This window comes from Daktulosphaira vitifoliae, unplaced genomic scaffold (genome assembly GCF_025091365.1).
Source record: "Daktulosphaira vitifoliae isolate Bord-2020 unplaced genomic scaffold, ASM2509136v1 Scaffold_5, whole genome shotgun sequence".
Lineage (NCBI taxonomy): Eukaryota > Metazoa > Arthropoda > Insecta > Hemiptera > Phylloxeridae > Daktulosphaira > Daktulosphaira vitifoliae.
Window position 1 is genome coordinate 27400623 of NW_026099576.1, and position 26893 is coordinate 27427515.

The following is a 26893-nucleotide window of genomic DNA, read 5'->3' on the forward strand; positions in this document are numbered from 1 at the left end:
TATTTTACTTCTATTTTTTTACTAATTAAGTAGTCCATGATAAATGATTCTCTTTATATAAAATAGGAAATAACTTGTAAAAAAATTGGGTTGAAAAATAAAAATTATAGTTTATAAGTTTTTAATTATTAAAAAATCAATGTATTAAAGTTATTTGACATTTTATTAAACTTTAACTATCTATTTTTTGGCACGACGTGACTGCAAATTTTTTAATAGGTTATTTTGCTTAACAAGACATCCAACTATTACAACGTAAATTATTAAAGGCGAACGTGTCAGAATATCCATTACGCATACAGTGTAAAAATAAATGATGTGTATCCGGGCGCAGTTTCTATCGTAAGTCCGATTGATGAACCGTAACACAGTTGCTGCAGCGATGGAGTGTTATTTTTAAACAGCCTATTATCAATGCACTCATAGATGGCGTAATAGGGCTGACCTCGAGTATAATGTCTTCGTTAATCGTAAATATCCAGATCGCCAAACACATGTGTCAGTATCACGCGCTTACCTGATCGGGGTTGTTTAGTCGAACGTTTTGTTACTTTACAGTTCAATATTTTTACGTGTTTTTTTCTGTTAAAAACAAATAAATAAAAATGTGCATTGATAAAGTATAAATATATTTTTAACATGCACATCACAATTATTTATCACGATATCTTGTTTATTTTTTGTGTTGTTTTATATACTTTAGGTCACTTCACAAATGCGGATAAAGGTAAAGATTTAAAAAATATTTTTTTTATTACATGTGATCTAATTTTTCATGTTAGAAATTTGACTTTTAATTATAGGGACAACTAGATTAACATTTATAGGGGTGCTAATTTAATCTATCCCCCACCCAACGATATAAATTTTATTATAAAATTTATCTCTTATTGTATTATACAAACCATTAAAATACAAGCTGTAATTTATAAAAATTATTATAATTTTACTGTTTAAAATGTTACAAATATATGAAGAAAGTCGATGTGTAAATATAATAATAATAATTTTTATTTAGTATCAAAAATAAATTTCATTTTTGTAAAATTTCCCTTTACTTAACTAACTGACTTCATTAAATAAGTCGTAAATACATAATTTACTGCAAAGTGCTTATAAAATTATAATTTACAACAGATATTCTTATTATACAGAGTTTTCAATAAGTTAAGAAGTACCGATTTTTAATACCGCTATTAATTTTTTACTATTTTAGCTTCGATGCGAAGCGGAGAAGGTATTAATTTTACTATGATGTGTTTTTTTTTTTTATGTCTGTTGCCACTTTTTCTCAGCTCTCACTGGACCGATTTCTTTCAAAAATACGTCAAAAGATCACAAATCGTATCTAGTTGAAGACATTACCCTTAAAAATTGAAAAAAATTCCCTCGTTCCCCGCAAATGGGGGAAATATCCAAAAAAATTACAAATTTAAAAATCGCTAATTTTCGAAATTTTTTCACTTTTTTTTCTTAAAACTTCCATAACTTTTTGAAAAATCAACAAATCAACATAATTTTTTTTTATACTAAAACCTTAGATATTNGGTTAGTTTAATAATTAAATGCATATTTTATGAATTAAATTAAAGTTCAACCCTAATTTAAAAGAGTAGAAATATACCTTATTATTACATTTCACTTTTATGATTTTGATGGATTTGAAAAGTTTTAGACTGATTAAGATTTATTGTCTTGGACTATGTTAAAATCATTTTTTTCATTATTTGTTTCTTAACAAAAATGAAAATTAATTTTTTATTTAAAATTTAAAAAAATCCATTTATTAGCATTTTATTTACAAAAATTTTGATGGGCCAATAACATCTTTAGAATAAATACTTATCGTGCGACAAACATTTTAATACAATGATAGGTCAACGTGTATATAATTCTCTAAAATTATGGAGATTCAAGCTCCCTTTATTTAGACCAATGCTTCTAAAAAAGTTTTACTATTTACTGAAATTTAAAAACCAAAAAATCTTTTTATTATACTTATGTGTCGAGTTGTAACCATTTTAAGTAAACTCTTCATTTATTTTATATCAAATACAACTGCAAAATAAAACACTTATATCATTAACAGTGAACTTTAATGAATTATAATGTCTGTACCTGAGAAACATAAGGTTTTAAGTTCAAATTGACGTTATCTCCTTTCACTACACCTATTTATTAGGTATTTTATTAATTAATTATTACACTGGTTAATTTTATAACTTAATATTTTTAATTCAATATATTTAACATTAGATAAATTAACAGTATCTTGATTGAGTATCAATTAATTCCAAAATTATTTTATATGTGTCGGTAGAGTTAAATATTGACATCGGTGCATTACTCTGTATATCGAATTTACAAAATGCTTACTGAACACGTTTTACGAGATTTTACTGCACCCAAGTCTATCATAATAAACTCTGCTTATATATAACAAAAAAACAGACGTCAAATTAAGAAATAAACGTGTGTGTATGAATACTTGAGTACAAACACTACTCAAGCAGTTCTTTTTTTAATACAAATAACTATGGTCCAGACCATCATAAAACATAAAATAAATCGTCAATATTAAAAATTATTACGTCTACGTGTTCATATTCTCTGTTTGTTTATTTTAATGACTTAAATTAATTTTGATATTATAAAGTGTACTTATTTGTATGCTGTAATTTAGTTGGAACTAATTTTTTATAATTAGTAATAAGACTTACTAATCAGTCATATGACTGATGTTTATTATGATCAAAACTCGTATGAGCTTTGCTAAAAAAAACTCTTTCACAACACGTTTCTTTGAGAAAAATGTTTATTATATGAAACATATTAACATACACATATTTCCTTAAAAGTGAAACAATTTCTCTGTTTTAATTGATTTATTCACATTTTTTTATGGNAGATAAATTAACAGTATCTTGATTGAGTATCAATTAATTCCAAAATTATTTTATATGTGTCGGTAGAGTTAAATATTGACATCGGTGCATTACTCTGTATATCGAATTTACAAAATGCTTACTGAACACGTTTTACGAGATTTTACTGCACCCAAGTCTATCATAATAAACTCTGCTTATATATAACAAAAAAACAGACGTCAAATTAAGAAATAAACGTGTGTGTATGAATACTTGAGTACAAACACTACTCAAGCAGTTCTTTTTTTAATACAAATAACTATGGTCCAGACCATCATAAAACATAAAATAAATCGTCAATATTAAAAATTATTACGTCTACGTGTTCATATTCTCTGTTTGTTTATTTTAATGACTTAAATTAATTTTGATATTATAAAGTGTACTTATTTGTATGCTGTAATTTAGTTGGAACTAATTTTTTATAATTAGTAATAAGACTTACTAATCAGTCATATGACTGATGTTTATTATGATCAAAACTCGTATGAGCTTTGCTAAAAAAAACTCTTTCACAACACGTTTCTTTGAAAAAAATTTTTATTACATGAAACATATTAACATACACATATTTCCTTAAAAGTGAAACAATTTCTCTGTTTTAATTGATTTATTCACATTTTTTTATGGTAAGTTATTGGAGAACGCATAAAAGATTTAAGAATTATTAATTAATTAATATGTAAATATTTATAATCTAAATTATACATAGAACAATTGGGATACATTCATAATAATACATTTTAAATTGGAAATAATTATTATTTATTTACATATTTATTACAATTTTTTTTTAGCTAAGTGTTGCGGTCGTGTTACTGGAAACTGTAAAAGAGCCTGTGAACAAGTAAGTAGTTGTTTAACACATAACCTAACTGCATTGTGAAATCAGGTCTTCGCTTATGGGAAGTACTACAATAATAGTGTGTGTATATTAATGTACACGGATATCTGATATGATATGCATAGTCCGTTTGGATATATGTGAATGAATATTATTGTCAACCATCCAACTCTTGATTGTAATGAATTATTATTGTTTTTTACTTGCGTGTAGGTATTGTGTATGTAATAGAGTGAACGATGATGATGTTGATGGTAGAAATGGAAATAAATATCATTTTTTTGCCAACACACGTTCTCTTTCATAAATTATTTTATCTCTTGAATATCCCAATGTTTTCTTGTAGTCTTGAAAGAAATCTTTTACTTACACACACATCAAATGACTCGAGTAGTAAAATATTTTTTATTATAATATATCCATATAGATGGTCGGACAGACGCTTTCCTCGATACTTTATTTGAAGAATGTATTTAAATGTATTGTGTTTTCAAAAACAACTAGACAAAATAAATACCTTAGACTATTTAGGTATATACAGATGTAAAAAAACGTTTTTTGCCGTGCACGATTTCCATGAATCATGTTTTAACACCTTGTTAAGAGCGACGTATAGATGTAATAAGACCGTACGGATATCTTATTCATTTATAAAAGCTTTTCTACTAGACAGAAATCTAATAGTAGTAGGAAGTACACATGCAATGGACTATTATAAACTTCTTAAACAAAATGTTTTAAATTTAAAATTTTAGTTTTAGAAATCAAATAGTGAAAATTTTTTGCTTATCTGTTTAAAGGCAATTGGCCCTTTTTAATATCCAAGAGAATTAAGAATTGACGCCATTTTTATGTCGTTAATTTATTTTATAAGTTGTATAAAAAAAATTGTTAATATTATAACATCATGTGAAATAATGTGGTGTCGAAGACGCTTTTAGCCATCACAGTATTGGTTAACATTGAGTGAAATGAAATTAATAAATTAAATAAGAGTGATATTTTTTAGAATAGAAATAAATACCGCCTAGTCAGAAACATTAGCATGGTATTAAATAGTGCTTAGTAAGCTATCTCACTCTTATATTAAAAATTAAATTACAAAATTTATGGATATTAATTACACCAAGAAAGTGTAAAGCTCTGCTTAAATGGTTATTAAACCATTTAGTTAAGATTTACATATTTTAACAACAACCTATTAATACAACTAAGCAATCATTTTATTTAAAAATTATTTTTAGACTTTAAAATCTAATTACGGTTGATACCTTAGAATTTTTAATGTTGTGTATTTTAATTTATCGTTTTATATTTAAATTAATAATGATCATAACTTTATTTTTGTCACCAACAAAGTAAGTATAAATGTTTATGTAAATCAAATCAAACCACCGAGTGTGCGCTAGTTAGATTCTTAAAATAAATTTTAACTTATGAATAAATGAAATAAATCAAAACCCATGAGATATCGTGTGCTTTTTTTGTATATTTAATATTCTCTGTGAATAACGCGACAAATTCTTTTGTGTCATTTCCGTCCTATGCTTACTCACGTTTGAATAAGAATAGTTTACGCTTAATATTATTATGGTAATTCAAATATCATAAAATATTCAATTTTATTGTTGGTACTTTTTTTGATAAAACTCTTTAATATTATGAGGGTGGCCTAGTTTGTTGGGATTTAAGTGCAAGATTTTTTCTTTTGGTTATAGATGATCCCTGCACAAATGCATACCAATAACAAGACTAGTTAATGGAAATTCAGCACACATGTCATGCACGATAGTTGTGCAGATGGGAACAGCGTTGAATAGCTGAACAAACATTGACATGTTTATTACCGACACCCACCCCAGCCGATTGAAATTCCTAGAAAAGGATATCTTAAAGGCGAAATGTTATTTTTCTGACGATTTTACTACATTTTAAACATTTCTCAATTGTTTAAATTTTACAATCTGTTTGATTTTAAACGTTTTCATCGCATACTATTGGGGATACGTAGACATAAAAAATTTAATAATATTACAGAAGTCAATAAAATTAAGGGAAGAATGACTAGCAGATGTTTTAAATTTTCCAGATAACATATTATTATGTTATTGATAAAGAAATATTTCTATAACATTTTTTTAATGTAATCTGAGTTTAAAACGCCAAAAAAAGTTATGGTCTTTATTACTTTTTGATAAAATCAGGCGAAAGTGTATGTAGTAAAACTTAATACGTTATTTAAATTTCAGATTCAAATCATTCATCAATTAATCAAGTTTAAAAAAAAAAAACAATTTTTTCAAGTAAATGTTTATTTTTAAACAGTATAATATATTTTTGAATCACGATTAATAGTATATTCACTTTACTAATTCGGTTAGTGAGTTTCACGTGTACTGCTATCATGGGCAAATTTAATACACATTACACTAGTACAATTTTCTAAGAACACACTCAACGGCATCAATTAACTATAGTATATCCTTTTTGATCTAAAAATGGCATAAAATTATCTCTTTCCTCGTTTAATGACTATATAATTGCTATAAATTATTTTACTAAAATTTAAACTGAAAATAAAAATAAAATTATTCTTTTCGGAGAAGAGGTTCTTATTGATAAAGATGTGAACTTAAACATCCAAAAGACATATTCATTTAGGACTCCTCTCTAGTCCATGACGAATTACAGTATCTTAATCCTTATACAGGAACTTATAATCACCATGTGCTCATTGAAAAGTCTGTCACTGACTTACTGTACAATACCTCGTTCGTGTGAGACTGTGAACTATACATGTACGTATACAAATATGCGATTATAAATCACTACACGACCCGGTGCTGCTTGTTATACGATAATTTACGCAAACTGAAGCAGAGGTAGACGAAGTCGGCAACGGCACCGGCTGTTGTCTATCGGATGTCTTAAATTACAACCGGCAGTAACTGCGACTTGGTAAAATTATAAGGCAAACAAACAACAGGATTGTGACTTGTTACTGGCTACCGCCCAAAGTGTCAAATCGACTTCAGCTGAGATGATTCAATTATTATTTATTACTATTACAATTCTGCGCGTAAAATATTTGTTTTCTCGATCAATACGTCAATATAAAAAACAAATTCTTATCGTACTAATTAAAAAATAATAAGTATTTATTTATTTTATGATTTCCCCATATTTCATTAAAAGAAAAATTTATTAAATATTTTCATGTAATCTACTAATCTTATTCTATGAATAAAATTAGTAGAAATTAAAAATAATCACTTTTTGCAACCCTTAAACTTAAATTAAAAAAAACAAAAGATTAAATGCAGTTTGTATATAAACTTTACAGTTATATTAATTTTTCGTTTTATTGTTTAACCTAATGTATTATTGGATAAGTCGGTTGTTGTAGATATACAGTATATATAAATAATATAACACAATACAAATCAATAAAATAAATAAGTTTTAAATTAAAATTATATAAAAAAAAAAAAAAGTTATCATTATGATTCCTTCTTGTGGGCAAGTAAAGGGTTAGTTTTATAAAAAAAAATCAAATAATAGGTAAAGACGTGCATCTATATAAAAAAAAATTATACTGATTTGATCATTTTTGATAAAGTTATAAGTTTTTTACACTGGACTACAAGGAACTTTCATCAGAAACAAAAATATACTTTTCTAAATCAACTTTTCGCGATGTTTTCAAATGTGCTATTAGTCTTTTTCTATCACTTCAAAATTTTAATATTATTACTTATTATTAAAAAATAAGTATTTACATATAAAAAAAAACCCAGCACAGTGGAAACATAATATAATTGGGATCCAGAATAGATATAATCTTACAGTAATTAAAATCACTATCATAAAAAACGCTTCGATGCAAATCTGTAGATAATGTTTAATTAAAAAAAATTAATGGATTATTCCAAAAGCTACATGATCTGCTATTAATATCATGAATGAAAAAGGGATTATTAAAAAATATTATTTTTTTAATAATTGAATACAATTTTACCAACTATTAATAATTAATACTGTATAAAAAAAAATGTACAACTAAAAAATTTTAAATGAGTAATATTTTATAATTAAAATCCAATCCCAGTTACTAATTTATTTAAACAGTATAAAACGGATATTGTTTAAATATATGACCTTTCAAGCTTAAACCACACAACATGTCTAAACGATTAAAGAATTCATAAAACAATACAATACATTTGTTTAATTCAATTCTTCACACCGGACATAATAAAATTTACAAAGGTAATTATGGATTGAATTTTATTATTTTTCTACCTTCTACACTAATCAATTGAATTTCCGCAATCATATTTTGGTATTCGGATGGTCAGTTTGGGGACTTGACGGGTATTGGATTTATTTGAATTATATTATTTGGATTTGAATTATGTATGCCGTGTAGTTATGCCTAAGATTTGTTGCAACAGTAGTTTGAGTAGATGTGTTCATTTGTTATAAAGTTGTCTTTTTAAAAATTCATTGGCTGTGTTTATCACTAAAAGCGAGGAATTATGTTGATGATGGTTTAATTAAAACATTAGTCTCCTAACATACCAATAACATTATGTGCTTATAATGATATAATAGAAACGCCCTAAGCAATTGAAACAATTAAGAATAACGTAAAAAAAATGACGTACGCTTTATAACGAGTAGAAATATTTTCGTATACGATATTACACGAGTATTTATAAAAACTACTCATTATAAATGAGTACAGTTTTCATAAAATAGAATATTTGTAAATATTCAATGTTAAGAAGTTTGACATTAAAGATACATATTGTACGTGATTCGTAAAGAATTTTGTTTTGTACGAGGCAGCTAGATTGTAGGATGGCTAGTTGTGCACCGCACTAAATTGCCGATTTACCTTAAGTCTGTTTAAATCGCATTTATTGAAGCGGGAATGGGTCACCTTGGAGGTACATCCAATAAGTAACGAGAGTAGACAATAATTAAATAACAAATAATCACATATATTAGAAATTCCTCAGAGAGTATCTTAAATTTAATGGGTAACGGGGGACCCTTAAATACTAGTGGCCGGCGAAGCGGCATAAAACAAAATAATTAATCTCAATTAAAACAAACAATAAATAACATTAAAAATAATATAAAAACTCAGCTGTATAGATGACGTTGTTGATAGTGTTGAGTGGACTGTATGAGAGCTTGTGGTAATGATGTCGAACATTTGAGTATGACGAGTCAGAGTGTAGATCCAGACACGTAATGGCAGATGAGAACAGACGGCGGAAAAGCGACTACGGCAATGAAGATATTTAGCGATGGTCAGGGCCCAATTACTAGTGGCTCGCAAGGATACGAAAACATTGAGCACAAGGGTGTAATAAACAAATAAAAGAATAACGGCGTACAATGACCGAACAATTTACCATTCAAGCGAAGGCGCTTGCTACAAAAATAATGACACACAAAACAATTGACTGACTGACTTACGACGATGAACTGTACACGGATGACAATTGACACGGAGGTCATCGATTTGCCGTACTGGATGTGCAAAGGGGTGAGTGATGCAAGACGTTGGAGATCAGCTGTCACGCGATATAATATAATCAACGATGTTTGTAACAACTAGTCTACTAGATATTTGCTAAGGCATTCTGTACCAAACAAATTTTAAATGATATTTTATTCAAGTTAAATGTTCTTAATTAATTTTTAGAAGTGACACATTTAGTATTATAAAAATCATTTTTTTATATTAATGTAGCATCAATATTAATTATTTTTTTAATACATTTCTTAGAATTGGCCTAATAAAATTTTTGTGGTATATTATTACCATAGGATAGATATCTCTAAAGCTGGATATCTTTATGATTATATCTTATAATATTTATTATATTCCATGTCGAAATAACTCACCATAAGTCAGGAAATTCAACAAATATTTGAAAAAGATACATTTTAAACAGATTTCATAACATGTAAGTTTAAAATCAATGCGAAATTAATCAGATGTAATAGTTTTCAACGCAAAATTAATTTTAAATATAAGAAACTAAAAAAAATAATTTTTTAATTTTATAAAATAATTAACATTGTTGTATAGTAAAAAACCATTAAGAGAATAAAGAATATCTACATAATTAATAAGCTATTATATTTTCGGTCGAAATGCAGTAGAAAATAATAATTGGAATATTGGAGGTTGTATATTTTTTTTTTTAAATTACATAGACTATTAGATCATATAAATTCTAAAAATGATAAATTGCATCTTAAAGTATTATACTTATAAAAATAAGTACATAATTAATAAGGTAAATATTTTGTTTTCCACATTTTCAAATTTGTTCACTTGAAATATTTTGTTTTTTTATTACTTAAAATAAAGCACTTCAAATAGTGAGCCGTACTAAATTCAATAAGTAAAAAAAATAAAAAGATAAAAAGACATTTACCAGACTAATTAATCAATTTTTTTCATTATTATTCTTACTTTTCTTAGCATATTATAAAAAATTAACATCCAAAGTTATTAAACCATATAAAAATAATAACTATTTAATATTCGAAAATAACACACTGTATGAATGTTACACAGCATAACAAAAAAAAAAAATTTTCTTTGCTTAAAAATTTGATAGAAGATTCGAAATAGAAATTCGTTGTTGATTTCAAATCTGGCCCTAAAATGATCAGTCTTATTCTAGTTTCTCAGATAATCACTAATTAGTGAATATCAAATAATCACGTAATTACTAAATAAAAAAAAACACCATTTACCAATTTAATGGCCTATATTAAGACATACTTGCAAATTATGAGATCTATATTTCAAGTTGAAATTCATACACATGACCTTCAAAGTTGGTTTTGTCAAATTACAAAAATTAAAGTTGAACTTTTTCCAATTACATTTTTAGCTTTAACCTGTAGTTATACTTTTTTTATGACTNTACACATGACCTTCAAAGTTAGATTTGTCAAATTACAAAAATTAAAGTTGAACTTTTTCCAATTACATTTTTAGCTTTAACCTGTAGTTATACTTTTTTTATGACTGATAGAAAATTTAATAAGGATTTTAACAATGTAATTTTATATTTTAAGCTTAACTAAATACTGAAATAATTTAATTTTAACATTAAAAATATGTTTGTCAAATTCCGATTTTATCTTAATAAAAATATTAGCTTCAATACAAAGCTAAGGAGGTTTTACTATAATGTGTTTCATATTTGACTTTCGCAATTTTTTTTAGCTCTCACTAAATCGATTTTTCTCAATGATGCGTCAAAAGTCACAAATTGTTTTTAGTTGAAAACATTGCCCTTCGAGATTAAAAATAAAATCTTTCGTTCCCTATAAACAGGGGGAAATCGCCCAAAAAATTACCATTTTTTAAAATTTGATTAAAAAGTTGACGTTTATTATTACTCCAACGTAGTCTTTTTCCACACTTTATTAAAAATAGTTAATAACTTCTCAGATAGTGAAAACAATTTTTTTTCAAAATATTATTTCCGATCAATTATTTTCTTTAAATAATATTTTATTTTATTAGCTGGTTAAATATTTTTGTTTAAATTAATTAAGTTGAAACCCATATAAGGTATATGGATTAACTTAAAAAAAACTTTAATACTTACTAAATCAAGAAATTCATAAAATTAAAAAATACCATGATGAATTTTCTCTATATAATTATTATTTTATGATAATTAGGGTAGCTTAAACGAATCACTCTATAAATAACAAATTATTACTTTATAATTTCTCTGTAAAAATTACATTACGACATTAGAATCTATCAATTACATACTAAATTTAATTACTATAATAAATATTTATTTAAGTATTATACTTTTAAGTCATATAACTTGTTGTCAGGATATAAATAAGAAAATAGCAGTTATTGTTTTTTGAATAACTCAATAATTCCTTCTAAAAATTAAATTATACAAAGTTTTTTTTACTATGCCACGTTCCCCATGTATTTTCATTAATTTTAAAACTAAATATATTTTAAACTAATTGATGTACCACAGTCCTATAAAATGTTTGACTCTGAAATAAAATGGTTTAATTGTATTTCATGAATCATCAACATTTATTACAGGGGTATACAACCTAATTAATACTTAAAATACACTAGTTTTTCTTGTTCGTTGATAAATAATTCGTATAAAATTTCTATAGGAGTTTTAAAATTATATCACTAATTTTTGGTTATCTATGCTCAACATTGGCAATGACAGAAATGACGCTACACTCGCTTCTAAGTTAAACGCTGCTAAAATCAGTTAGTACTCATAAAAAGTAATATTTACATAATATTTATTTTAATATATACTTTAGTATTAATTGTAAAAATAATTCTTTTAAACGTTATTTTTCAAAAAAACACTTTCTAGAAATCACAATCAAAAATTTAATTAATAATAATTATAGATATAAATGGTATTGATTTAATAATTTAACATGATTAATCTAGTATATAAAACATATGGATAAAGAACGTTTCCCCTTAAACATCAAACAAAAGGTAAAAATGATATATCTTCTATTAGTCTATTGACATAGAATTGAATTTTTTATGAATATTTAATTTTTTTTTTTCGTTGCTACCGACTACATGACCATAACAGAAACGTTTCAAACTTTTCATTTATAATAATTAAATTAAATGTATAATTATAGTTATACATTGATACAAATAAATAGTTTATATGACTATCGTGTGATTTTTTGATCAGTTTAATTAATCTAATACATTTAATTTGTATAGCTATCAACACATACTGGTGTAGTTATTGAAAAATCTACTCGAAAGACAACTGAGCTAGTTTATCAGTTCCTGTGTTAAGTTTTATTAACATTTAATAAATATTAATGTTTAAAGATTGGCATAATTTTAAATTAGACAATATCGAATACTTATAATTTGTTTAAAATATGTAGATTGTTTTTGCTCCGCTAGATTTGTGACAATCAATTACAGACTAATTTTGACAAGTTCTATTTTTAATTTTTGTTATATTTATATGATTATCTAAAAAAAGGATATTTTTTATTCTTAAAAATAGCATGACAATCCTACCGTGTAAAAAAATTATTATAGACAGTTACATGTATGTTTAACACAAACATATTTTATTTAATGATGTAAAAAACTACTATTTTGACTTGAACAATAAAAAAACAAGTTTATATTTTAAATTTTAATGTTTTGCATTAAAATAAACATAAATGTTTTAATTTTCTTGTTTTATTAAAAAAAAATATATATGTTTTCTGGCATTCATATCGTCTAAAGTACTATAAAAATGTCTATATCAAATAAAACAATTTCACCCAATTCTTAAACTTTTATATTAAGTAAACATATCATTATATAATTCCTCCATTTTGCAATAAGAAAAAACATGCTTTTATAATTGTCACCATCTTCTTAAAATAAATTTCTTCATTCTTAATTTATTTTCATTTGTAAGATTGTTAATTAATCACTAAATACACTAAACACTAAATACAATCATTTTATAATACAAACTTTGCATTTAAACTAGAAATTCTTTTAATTCTTTAACGCTTTTATTAAATTTATAAAAGTTGATCTGATATTTAAATATTGTTATTTTATAGAAATTTTTGGAATAACATTTGTAGTTTTAATGAGTTTTACTAAATCATGTTTAATTTTATTTTTCAGTTGGCTGTTCTACAAGAACATCCGGAAGATAGAATAGCTGGACGTATTACAGAATTCTACCATCATTGTTCATCAAAAAATGTAAGTCTACTTTTATAACTGATAATACAAAATATTTTTTTTTAAATATATTTGTAGTTTCTACTATTTGTTTTTTAAATTATACCAAACATTTGTTATTTTAATAATAATATTAATAAAATTGAAAATGTATGAACTTGTTTATGCATGTAAAAAGTGATATAAAATTAACATATGACAAATTTAATATCATAATTAAAAAAAGTAATTTTTTTGTCTTAGTTTTTATTAGTGTCTCATTGCATAATAATTGAACGGTTTTTTTAATAAAAAATATTGACAAAATAAAAACGGTTAAAATTATTTATTTTTATTTACTTAAAATATCTTCTACTTGTGTTAGATTACTTTTCCCGTGACTAAATGGGTATATGATTATTTTATTCTTGTTTCCACTCAAATAACAATTTTATTATAAGAACTTTTCGATTGTAAATAATAAAATCAGGAATGATTTCGTTTACAAAATGATGGTGTTTTCCGAAAGCATCAATGCGCACACGTGGTTGATGGGTAACATGACACGTCGGACACATGGCTTCCACCGCGGCCGTTGAAGTCATTTAATCCAACACTACCACCATTGCGTGTTATCCTCAGATCTTTCTACTTCAAAAATTGTATCTTTATCCCTAGTCCATCGTACAATATTAAAAGTGAATATATTTTGATCGTCAATAAACGTTGAAGGAATTAAATTGGTATTGGCATGGTTTTAAAAAGTTCAAGAGATCTTGGAATAGGAATACCCGACAGATCTTCACGGCAGGAATAAAAACTAAAGTCTCATGCATAAATATATAAACATGATAAATTGACTTCACACACATGCACACTAGGTGGTGCCCACCACAATCTTGATGACCACTTATCCTTGTCACTCGCTGGTGGTGTATCGTGATTTAAAACAACATGGTACCATATGAGCTACCTATATAGAAGACATTCGAGTATACACTATCTATTGCAATGTGTACGTATATGTATTTTATTATTTGTTCGTATGTAGTATCAACACACAAGAAAACGATATCGTAAAAAAAATTACGAATTATGTTTACTCAATATTGTTATAAATGTAGGAAGGTATAAAGTAATATATTAAAAGAAATCCACAGGAGTCCATCAGTACTGATGTCGTTTAACAAATTCTTTCAGAACAGTCCCTGGTATTTAATTTAATTTCAATAATAACACAATGGAGCTTCATTTAAAATAAATAATACTTATGTATGATACTATCTAAAATATAATAATTATAAGCTATATAAATGTTGGTAACCGCAAAATACTCTCAAACAAGGATACATTATAATTAGGATACATTTGGCGGGTGTACAAACAAATATATAATGATATAATATTTATATAAAAGTAACACATCATCTAACTCTTTCATAAACACCTCTGCACATTATATTAAATACTTAATCATTACATTTTGTTATCAAAAGTAAAAAATAAAAAATAAGTATATGTTATTATGCTTTAAATGTTCAATTTAAAGGCTTTCAAACAGGGAATAGTTGCAAGGAATTCAAACCTATTAACTATAAACATATTTTACTAGTAATCAAATTATATTAAAGATAATTTATTGATTCTACATATTTAAAATCACACCAAAAACATTCAACATCTAAGTGCCTGATTTTAATGTATGGAAGATTAAATTAAAATATTTTATAATAAATTAATAAAAATGTGAAGTGTGTCATTTAAAAAAAATTTAAACGTTAAAACGCAATTTGATTTATTTTACGACATTGACATTTAATTTTAAAAGCATATACATCTGAAGATATTTATTAATTGTTTATTTAATTTTAATAGCGCACATAATTTTACATTTATATTAAACACATAAACAATAAAAGTAACGATCACACATAGTTTTTCGAAGGATACGCTGTTTAACAGGTATAAAAACGTCACAGGTTATAATAAAATTAAATAATACAATAAAGGATAGACTGTAAAATAATTCTCAGCGGGGCGTTCGGAGTTATGAGACCTTCACTGTAGCAATGAGGCAGACTTGTTATTTTTTGATATGCAGGAGGGACATATATACATTGCAGTCAACATCTACACATTTCATTAATCTGACAAAGAAAAAAACAAAGTTTGGTCCATGTTCGAACGATTGTAATCTGAAGACCCGCAAAAATACTTAACTCCGTTCTGGACTATAAAAAATCATGTTTCATTTAATATTAGTTGTAGACAATTAAACTAAAAGGTTTATGTTATTTATAAAACAAATAACATATTTTATTAATTTCATTATAAAATTGACTGAAGAATTTTCATCTTAAGTATATTATTTATTTAATGAACAAATAGCAAAATACTTTTGTTAAACTAAAGAAAATTCAAAAATACGTATATTCTAATATTCAGTAATTATTAAATATTAAATATTGAATAAGTTTGGTTTTTATTAAATTTTAATACACAAAAATTATTTTAATAGAAAATAGCACCTTGTATTTTTATAATTACCTAAAAATTGATAAACTTTTTATACTTAAATTTTGATGTTCTGTCTTAAAATGTAAATTATTTATACGATATTTAATATTTGTTAAAACTTTTACTGTAGTAATAAACTTCATATTAAAAGTGACTTTAACTCATCCATATTATTATTAAATTGTTCTATGTAAGCATAAATCGCTTGATAAGTCACCAAACTTTTAATAGCAGCTATAAAATTTAAAAACACATTAAATATTTTGGAATTATCTTACGAAATCTAAAATAATAGGTAATATACTCAAATTACTAGTACCCACAACCTTTTTAATTTCTAATATAATCCACAAATCCCTTGTCTACCATAAAAAGACCTTCGACAGACCAAAAAACATGTGGATTACTACAACAGTGCTTAAACATCTGGTATTTTTATATTAACATAACCCTCAATATTAACAGTAAAACTACTTGTTAAGTGGTGTTATGTCTTTAAATTTGTTTACTTAATTTAATATAAAACCCAATAGATATAAAAAAATATATTAAATGACATTAAATTTATTTGTTTGTATTTTTTATTTTATTTTTCAGGTCAGACATATCGAATGGTGTATGCATTCATCGAATCAAGGTATACATTTGTATTCATTAAGGAATTTAATTAAAACTACATTTCACTATGATTCTTACGTTGTGTACATTTTTTGTGTTATTCGATCTGAATTAACACAGTTCAAGTTTTTTTTAGTGATATAAATAGCTTCGTTTTCAATAAAGTTAAAAGAACCATTTTAATATACAAAATTTGATTAATATGTGATGTGTGAAAACTAAAAGAAAATTTGCATCTTGTTAAGGAAAATATTCAATGAAACGAATTTAAGGAATTCGAATGTATTGTACTCGTCAGTGGCGTATTTACAGGGGAGTTGTCCTAAGGTAGGACCCCCAGATACCGATATTTTTACATTAATAATATGTAGAGTAAGACTCTTATACGTATTACAAATAAATATTATTCTTTAGTACCTCCAGAAAAATGCGCCACTGCTATTAATTAGCAAAGCTATTTTCTCAGGATGCCGTTTTTTGCATGGACGTGACTCATATCTAGTTAAACAAACGTGTTTTTCGATTATTTCCAATGTACTTGTTAATTATACAGATTGACCATATCTATCTCTTAAGAATATAATATAGAAGTGTACTAATTTACTTACATTCGTGCGTATGTGTCACAGATTCTGAGATAAAATGGTTAGAAGCTGCGAGGAAATGCTGCGATGTGGCCAAGTCAGATAGTTGCCAACTGTCGTGCTTAGATAAAAATGCAGAATCCAGATCAGTGCATAAGGATTGTCAAGATGAAACAGAATTTTTCGCATGCCACCAATACCAACAAGTAAGCATTAATATTTTGACTTCCTAGTTAAGGTTTTATTTATTATATTAAAAATTTAATCACGTGCTATTAATTAATCCAGTCCAATAAAATCATAATTCCAATTTGTTTTTTATTGTATCCATAATTTTATACAAGTATTTTTATTGATTTTCGACATCATTAAAAATCATTTTTCGTGGTTAAAAAATGGTTAAATAAATAAATTTTAAATATTGGATTGTATATAAAACATCACTAAAAAATTACAAAAGTAAGCAACACGAATTAAGATATCCGAATATAAATATGTTTTTCTCTTACACTAGCTAGTCGATTTTACAAATAGACGTATTAACAAAAAAGAAACTTGGCGGCCATATGTTAAATTCCCATGAAGTTTTTTATACAAGAAATAATTTAAAAATTAAATGTACAGTGTTGTATTTATTTGGTAAAGAAATAGTCATATCCTTTAATTGTTTTAATGTTGTTAATTAATGATATTGCTATAGGTTTAAATAAAATTATAAGTTATTATAATTTTTAAACGCTGATCACATTTAAATGGACTTATCATTTGAAATTTAAATATTTATAAGTCGAACTCGATTAACATAAGTGTAATAGGAATATATTTAAATAAACTATCATTTGATTAAACACTTATAAATTAAGTAATACTGAAAGAAGTCGTCAAGAATGTTAGTGTATTTATATATTTCAATAACGTTCCATATAGAAATATATTATATTAAAGTATTTTGCATTTTTAAGTCAACAGTCGATTTGAATTTATTGAACAATAATAATTGTCCATCAACTGAAATTCATTCTGTAAACAGTAAAAACACTCATTTTAAGCTCCTATTGTAATTTTTTTTCCATTTCATGTTTACTTCAGTTCCAATGGTCAGCTATGAAATCGTGTGTAGAGATTTTATACACAGGCACGCACAGCACTAAACGAACATTATAAATGTACTTGCAGTGTCCCTTATTTTATTTTTTGTATTTAACAGTATTTCTGTTTTAAACGTAGGAATTTTGTGGCTACGCACGAACTCAAGAACTAAACTATTTATATAAAATCTGATTGAATTTATTGTAAACCTTATGACTCATGATAAATCATAATAACAATAGAAATAATGTACTTTTACTCGTTGGAAATTTTTTAATAAGCTTTATTATAATAATAAAATATACATTAAGTGTTCTCATCAGCAAATTTTTTAAATTATTATTTAATAATCCATTCGACAACAAAATTATAAAAATGTATGTAAGTGTTTGTTTAATTACAAACATATATAACTTGATTAATATCAGCATATCATTATCATTAAGACTAAATTATTTAAAAATAACTTAACTTATTATTTTAACTCATTTTCACATTCTCCAATATTTCTTACCTAATAATATGTGTAATTGTTTCTTTTAGCTACGAGTATTTTAGTTAAATTAAATTAAAAAAAATTTTTTTTATTAAATTATTAAAACAACTTATTAATTTAATTAACATTAAATTAAAGTAGTTTTGAGTGTGTGAATAGTAAAACAGATTTTATCTTTAATCTGTATTAAAGGTGAAAAATACATGTTGCGATGACAGTACTGGTGATGCCACGCAATGTCAAATAGCTTGTGAAAAATTCCTAGCCAACACGCCTTCCGTTAATCAACATGCAGCTAACCAAGAGATCTTAGACATGTGCTCTGACCGTCGTGGTAGACCCTCTCGCCGTTGTTCACGCAACGTAACCACAAATAACTCTAACAACGGTCATAAATGTGAGATTAAAAGCTGTGAAATCATTCCGTTATACTTTTAATTTTACTTACGAACATTTTTTTATCAGATTTACACTGTTGTAAGTTGGCGCCAAACACACAATGCGAGGAAGCTTGTCAAGAGAGTTTACGCAAACAGTTTGATAGTGATGTTGAAGCCGTGGACACATTAGAAGGTAGAGGATGTGGACAGCCTTCGTTGGACGTATGTATACATACAAATTTTATTTACAATAATTGTAAATCATAATTGTTTTAATTAGTATAATATTTTTATAACATATTATAAGGTTAATATTTTAATTATTATGATTATAAGCCTATAGGCTATTATAGGCTACTTATAAATTATTTAAATACAATAAAATAAAGTCAATTTGTAATTTAGAAAAAATTACCTGATTTTTTATTCTAATCAGTTTCCAAATAACTTAATAGTTCCGAAATTTGGTACTAACTTACATTAATAACAAATATGGAACATAGGTATGTCTGTTTTTCGGTAAAATACCTTTCAAAGAAATAAAAAATTATGAATTTTCTTTTTTAATTTTAATCAATATAATTACTTTTAAAAAACATAGCAAAGTGAAGTTGTGACATAGTTATACCGAGTATAGATATCTGCCAGTTATTAATATCACTATCATAACAAAACACTTCAATGCTAAGCTGATAAATATTACAATCATCTAGGTCTCTTTCAAACCCTTCTTACACTTAAGTTTTTCATTGAATTTTCATTAAAAGAATAACAAAAGACAGCTATTATCTCTACTATACTCTACTAAAATTTCCGTGTTTTTAAAATGAGTTATTGAAAATTTCATTTTTTACGGTAGCCTAATTTCGAAATATTTTTCTTAAATTTTAAAATTGAGGGTTTTTTGTTGCTAATATGTTTAACTACTATTAAATTCGTGTTTTTTTTATGCATAATTCAATAAAATTGGTCCAGTGAGAGCTGATAATTTTCACAGACCGATATAAAAAAATAAAACATATAATGGTAAAATTAATATTTTCTCAGCTTCGCATCGGAGCTAAAAGCATTCATAACGTAATTAATTTCTATAGTTGCTCAAATATGAAATATCGTATTTTTTGTTTCCATCCATAATTTATATAAACAAGTACTTTATATAATTGTCATTAATTTTATCAGCTTAGTCGAGTTTTAAAATTTCATTTTAGAACTATTAGCTTCGATGTGGAGCTGAGAAATTATTAATTTTACCATGATGTGTTTATTTTTCTTTTTATTTATTTATTTTTTTGTGTCTGTCACTACTTTTTCTCAGCTCTCACTGAACCGATTTTTCTCAACAATACGTCAAAAGATCACAAATCGTATCTAGTTGAAGATATTACTCTCAAAAATTTTGCCCTCGTTCCCCATAAATAGTGAAAATCCCCCAAAAAATTATGATTTTTAGAATCGGTAAATTTCAACATTTTTTTTTTTTAAATTGCCATACATTTTTGAAAAATGAACAATTTAAAATACATCTTTTTATATTGAAACCTTAGATATTTCCCTTTCATTTGAAATAATTTTTTTGAAAATCTGACCATTTAATTTATTATAAAATACCTTATAAGAGGGTACACTAATTTTCATAAATATTATATATAACTAATTGACATAGAATATAATGTTAAACTTATTTAAATTTTTTTTTCTTTAAAGTCAAAAAAATTAATTTTAACATTTTAATTAGCTTAAATTGCCAATTTTATTAAAAAACAAATGGCATGAAAGTTTGCCTATTCAATAAAAATCATTGCATATGTCATTAATTTTTTTGCAATTTTTCCGTAATTATTTTTGAGTTAAAATTTTGCTTTTCAATAATCCACCAATTTCTTAAAATTAAACGCTATCTACAGATTTGCATCGAAGCGTTTTTTATGATAGTGATTTTAATCACTGTCATATATCATCTATACTAGTCCTAACTATGCCACGCTCACACTGTGCCGCGACCCCACTGTGCTACCGTTTTTTTTTTTCATGCCTGATTTTCATTATTATTGTATAAGCATTATAGCTGTACACCTTGCCTTTTAAATCGGTTTCTATAATTTTTTTCATTGATATGCTAATTTGTTTATATTTTAATTTGATGACATAACATTTACATAACTAGTCATAAATTACATCAAAGTAAATTCTATGAAAATATATATTGCACAATTGAAAATACACTTATTGTCAATGTATTAAAATTCATAAATAGCACTTAACCTAATAGATTTCTTCTAAAATATATAAATAAAGCATGTATACACTTTATATACATTAATTCAAAGTGATACTTATTTTCAGGATAGATTTTGGCAATGTTTTATGCAAGTGGAGCGTAATGTACCAAAAGATACAGTACTAACAGTTCCTATATCGCAGATTGAGAAGCTTGGCATGGACAGTGCAAAATTACATTGTTGTGAAAAAGCATCAACAGTTGGTTGTCGAAAACTTTGCGCAAAAACTTTTACTAACGAGTGGTCGACGTCTTGGAATGAATTAAACGCTCAATGTTTAACAGATCTCAAAGAAGACATGCTACTTAAATGTTTGGACGACGGTAAAAATCATAAGTTAATAAATAGCGAAGTAGAATTACCGATGTACATTTCTTTGATAATTATTTAATAAATCTAGAGATTATCAATTGTTATATTAAAACTCATTATAAACTGTAGGTAACAAATTGTTACTAAATTTCCATAATGTAATTCAAATACTAATGTACGTAAGTATCATAAAGTATGTAACTAACAAATATTTCAATGTATTTTATGATAAAATATTTATAAATTGATAATAATTATTCTTCTATAGTTAAATGTCCGCCGATTTGCAATAATGTTCAATATTTATTTCACACAATTTAGAACCAGTTTAGATTCCTACATGGTTCGTTAGCGACATTAATCTCATAATAAAACAAAAAATTCCTTTTTATGAAGAATCTTGTAAAATATATTTACTCATTCATTATGAGATGAAGTANCCGCCGATTTGCAATAATGTTCAATATTTATTTCACACAATTTAGAACCAGTATTCCTACATGGTTCGTTAGCGAAATTAATCTCATAATAAAACAAAAAATTCCTTTTTATGAAGAATCTTGTAAAATATATTTACTCATTCATTATGAGATGAAGTATTGGTAGTTCGCCATTTACTTAGCTTAAAGATGTTTTGCTCAATACCTCTAGACTTTTGATCTTACATTTTATCAATTTGTGATCAATTAGTATTAGATAAATCAAAATTATTATACTACTAAAAACTTATGATAAATAAAATAGATTTATCATTTTATCATCTTTTTCGAACCTTAAAGTTGTAGCTGTAAGTATTTTACGATGGTGTAGTGCATTGTTCCACTAAAAAGCTGGCGTTGTAGAAACATGTGTACATGTACATAAAGTTCGAATTAATTTTTTACTATACTAATTTAATAATATATTGTTATGTTTAATAAACTTGATAACTTATCATATTAATATTAATTTTGAATAGGTAGACATAATTTCACATTTAATATTCAGACTTAAATAAAAAATGTTTTTTTTTTTAATTTTAATAGTTGTTTTATCAAAAAATTCCATTATGGTTAATCATTCTTACGTATTTAATCTTTCAGTGGAGGAACCATGTGACTTGGGGTGTGAAGGCTTAAACTATTGCACGGTATTTAACAATCGCCCGACTGAGCTATTTAGGAATTGTTTACCGCAAACAGATGACGCCGCCCACTATGATGTTACCTTGTGGAAGCAAAGTGGTACAATTACACTTTTTGATCGACAATTGCCATTAAAAAACATAACCCGTTGTATGCCTGAAACATGGAAGGCTGTAGCTTGTGTATTACAGATTAGACCATGCACAAGAGAATCACATGTCAACAAAATATGCAGGTTATTAGACAAAACAATTAAATTTTTTTCATTACAATTTATTTTTGAAAAATACGTAGTTTAAGTACTAAAATATTTCCAGACATAGTTTTTTAGTAAAGTTAACTTTACTTTACTTTACTTAATAACTATTAAACAAGATTGTTTCGTTTAAAATTATGACTTATAAATATGTTTTATATTTATATAAAAAAAAACAGTAACAGTTTAATAAAATTATTGTATAAATACACAATGGTTGCCATTTGAAAGTTGTTGCCAATATGTGTGCGTTCTTTATGTCTACTCACAAAATTTGTTTCATTGAAATGTATTTTTACGGGACCAAGGGATTTTAGGAAACATTTGTGATTATGGTATTTTATATTTATTCATCTTGAAATGTTTTTGTACAAGTGTAATAATAATATTTAAATGACCGTTCACTTTCTTCTCGTGTCTAATATAAAATAGATAGATAACTATTTTATAAATTAATTTTTAATATCTTAATAGAATATAGATTTAAAAAACGTATTGTTTTTTTGTTACAGAGACGACTGTTTAGAACTATTAAGCAATTGCTTAGATTGGACTAGGATGTCTCCAGGTTTGACAGCTAACTCACTATGTGCCAAACTGTCACCAGAAAGTGGTCCTTGTGTTTCGTTGAAGACATACTCTGAATATGTTCCAGATCCTCCTGCTCCACCATATCATCAAACAGCAGTTGCCCAAGTGACTGCACCGTGCAAACGCAACCCTTGCTCAACTGGGATGGTCTGTCTGGTAAACCGTGGATGCCGTATAGGTCACTCATGCAAACCATATCGTTGTATCCCAGGTTGCAAAGTAGGCGAAGTGTCTCATTTTTTAATCCCCGAAGACTCCTATGCTCGCATCCCCATCTACAATGGTCAGAGGGGTTGTGTAAAAGTGTGTCAATGTACTAAAAAAGGTATTGACAAATGTCAGCTAATGCCGTGTTCACAAATGCTACCTTGTTGGCTGGCCGGTAAGCAAATTGGTAAGTTTTCAACTTGGTCAAAACGTGTCAAATTAATTAATAACGTAAACGTACACTTATCTGACGAATAATTTTCTTTTAAGATTTAAAAAAATTTTTTTCATCGCATTTAGTAAATATTTATTTAAAAAAAAATTAATCAGTCAAATTTTTTACCTACTACTAGTTTTAACTTTTATTAAAATAAATCGATAAATTAAAAATAGTATCATTGTATTTTGTTTTCATAAAATTAATTTAATATAATTTATTATTATTTAAAGATCACGGAACAACATTTAAAATGGACTGTAATACTTGCAACTGTTTTGCGGGTGATATTATTTGTACAAAGAAACAATGTGAACAAACTACAAATGCAGTGTCCTTATATAGACACACTGGTTTACCCTGTAACTGTGCTCCTCATCACGTCCCTGTATGTGGAAACAACGGCAACACATATCCTAATTCGTGTTTAGCAATGTAAGTGTTACTTTTCTTTGCAAATATAACTGAATAATTATAATTTTTATAAAAAATTTAATAAAACTATTTTTCCACAGATGTGCTGGTCTATTTGACATTGACTTGAAGTTTGGACCCTGCTTAACAAATGATCCCTGTGCTGATCACACGTGTAAATCAAACGAGAAGTGCATTCCGACTCGCCAAGTCTGTCTATCAACATTAAAAAAATATTGTCCTCAGTACAAATGTGGTGAGTTATCTGTTCGCAATTTTTTTTTATTATTATATGTATATTAATTAAGCGCACTCTACTTATATAACTCGAATCTATATATTTTTTAATTAGTTCTCAATGAAGATTCATGTAAAGATACACATAAGAGTCCAGTGTGTGACACAGACGACGAAGAACACGAAAGTATATGCCACTTATTACAAGCTAGTAAGACTTTGGCTTACCACGGCCCTTGTTTGGTAAGTTGTCTTTTGTACTTATGTTAATTATTTATTTGACCATACATATTTATCTACTAGCTACCAAATAATAATAAAATATACTAGTAATCTATCTCTTATAATTTTCTAGGTAGGATGTAACTCTTCTGGAACAGTTTGCGGTGTGGATGGTAATACTTATCCATCAGAATGTTCGGCTTTCGCTGAATCTATAAGCGTTGATTATGCCGGACCTTGTATGTCTAGTGGTTTCATCAGTTATAATGGAAGACCGTACTGTTCTAAGAGAGTAGTTGAATGTCCTAGATTACCTGAGCAAGGATGTTTGGGCATCACGCCGCCTGGTTCCTGTTGTCCCAAGTGTGCCGGTGCTCTTCGTGTTATGTTCAGGTCAATATAAAATTATAAATTTAAAATTAACTTCGGATACCGTATAAACTTACCTTACCTAGTATAATACTGATTAAAATGTTGAATGAACGTTTTTAGTTCCTTTCAGTTTTACAATTTAATATATTTTGCACTCTCGTACTTCACTAACATAATTTTTGAAATTGCGGTAGAAATGTTAATTTTTATTTTAATTTACAGTCAAAAACAAGTTGACAGAGTCGTACACACATTGAAAAATAAATCTACTTCAAATGTTTTGAGCATGAAGTCTGTATTAAAAGCACTAGATAGACACGTTCAAGTAGCCGAATGCACCGTCCGAGGCCATCTTACTGTTTACCAAGATTTATTGGTATTGATTGAATCCAATTTACGGCATCCAACACGTTTGCAATTGGAAGCTTGCGCTTGTGAAGCAGAAAAGTTGTCAACGCTAATGGAAATGTCCAGTCCTCGAATAGTGTCTGATCTAAGCTTAAGTATTTTAATATCGGCCAGTCCCGTCCACGAAATTATAACAAACAACTTTGCAATGCAAACGGCTACTGTTAACGTAACTTTATTACTTGTGTCTTTAATTACTACATTTCTACATAGAATTTAAAAACTGACTGAATATAACAATTTTTTATTATATATATATATATATAAGTTAATTTCAATTTTATTTTTGTTATTCTAACGTTTTGTACAAATCAATGCGATGTCTGTGATAACTTTTGTCGGTATACAAAGTATACATTTTTATGCAAAAAAAATATTATATTATAAAAATAAATATTAATAATTATTTACAACACACAATGAGTTCCAACATTATTATTATATTTTCACTGACTCCTTAAATAATTTGGGTAGATGAATAATATTCTAATCTGCAGATAATATTGTTCATATATCAGCCCTACAATTTAACTAATTAGAGTGACAGGAACCAAAATTATATTTTGAATAGTGATTGGGTTTTTAAATACTGATTCAGCCGTTAATCACGACAATTTGTTAAAATATCAAACATTTTATCTATTGAGATCATATTCTTAAAATTTTAAAAATTTCCGTTTCCACGTAATTATAATAAATCATTTAAAAAAGTGAAGTTAATAGAATCAGTAATTATAGATTTTTTTAACTTTTTCTATTTTATATCTTATTATATAATAGAACAAGGAAAAAACGCTTTTCTGGAAAAATTACTTAGCGTGCTCGCCCGCGAGCGTTTTAAAAATTCGACCGTTTTTGAGAAAAACGCTCGCTAACGACAGCGTTTTACGACTTAAGGTTTGAAATTTTCATCAGACCCGCCTAATTACATTCCTGAGATCTGATAAAAAAATCAATTCAATCCGTTCAGTTTTCACCGTTTTACGAACTTTTTTTTTTTTCGTCTACGCGCATGGTTTTAATATGCGCATTGACTCATTTC

The 26893-nt window shown here is 26.4% G+C and overlaps 1 protein-coding gene and 1 long non-coding RNA gene across 2 annotated transcripts; one reads left to right on the forward strand and one right to left on the reverse strand.

The window, feature by feature from the left end:
* The first annotated feature begins 499 nt into the window (after positions 1-499).
* On the forward strand, positions 500-26214 carry LOC126908032 (reversion-inducing cysteine-rich protein with Kazal motifs). Its single transcript, XM_050689855.1, has 15 exons — positions 500-727; positions 3725-3774; positions 13487-13567; positions 16640-16679; positions 17290-17450; positions 19022-19226; positions 19295-19431; positions 21556-21814; positions 22886-23162; positions 23696-24168; positions 24432-24633; positions 24714-24868; positions 24965-25092; positions 25205-25464; positions 25666-26214. Exons 1-15 carry the CDS (start codon positions 640-642, stop codon positions 26069-26071), a joined length of 2922 nt encoding a protein of 973 aa, XP_050545812.1. The 5' UTR covers positions 500-639; the 3' UTR covers positions 26072-26214.
* Positions 15336-17817, reverse strand: LOC126908070 (uncharacterized). The gene is made up of 5 exons (XR_007704695.1): positions 17754-17817; positions 17269-17687; positions 17078-17158; positions 16073-16276; positions 15336-15756 (listed from the first exon to the last, which is right to left on the reverse strand). It is a non-coding gene; the product is annotated as an uncharacterized LOC126908070 (long non-coding RNA).
* Positions 26215-26893: the final 679 nt, after the last annotated feature.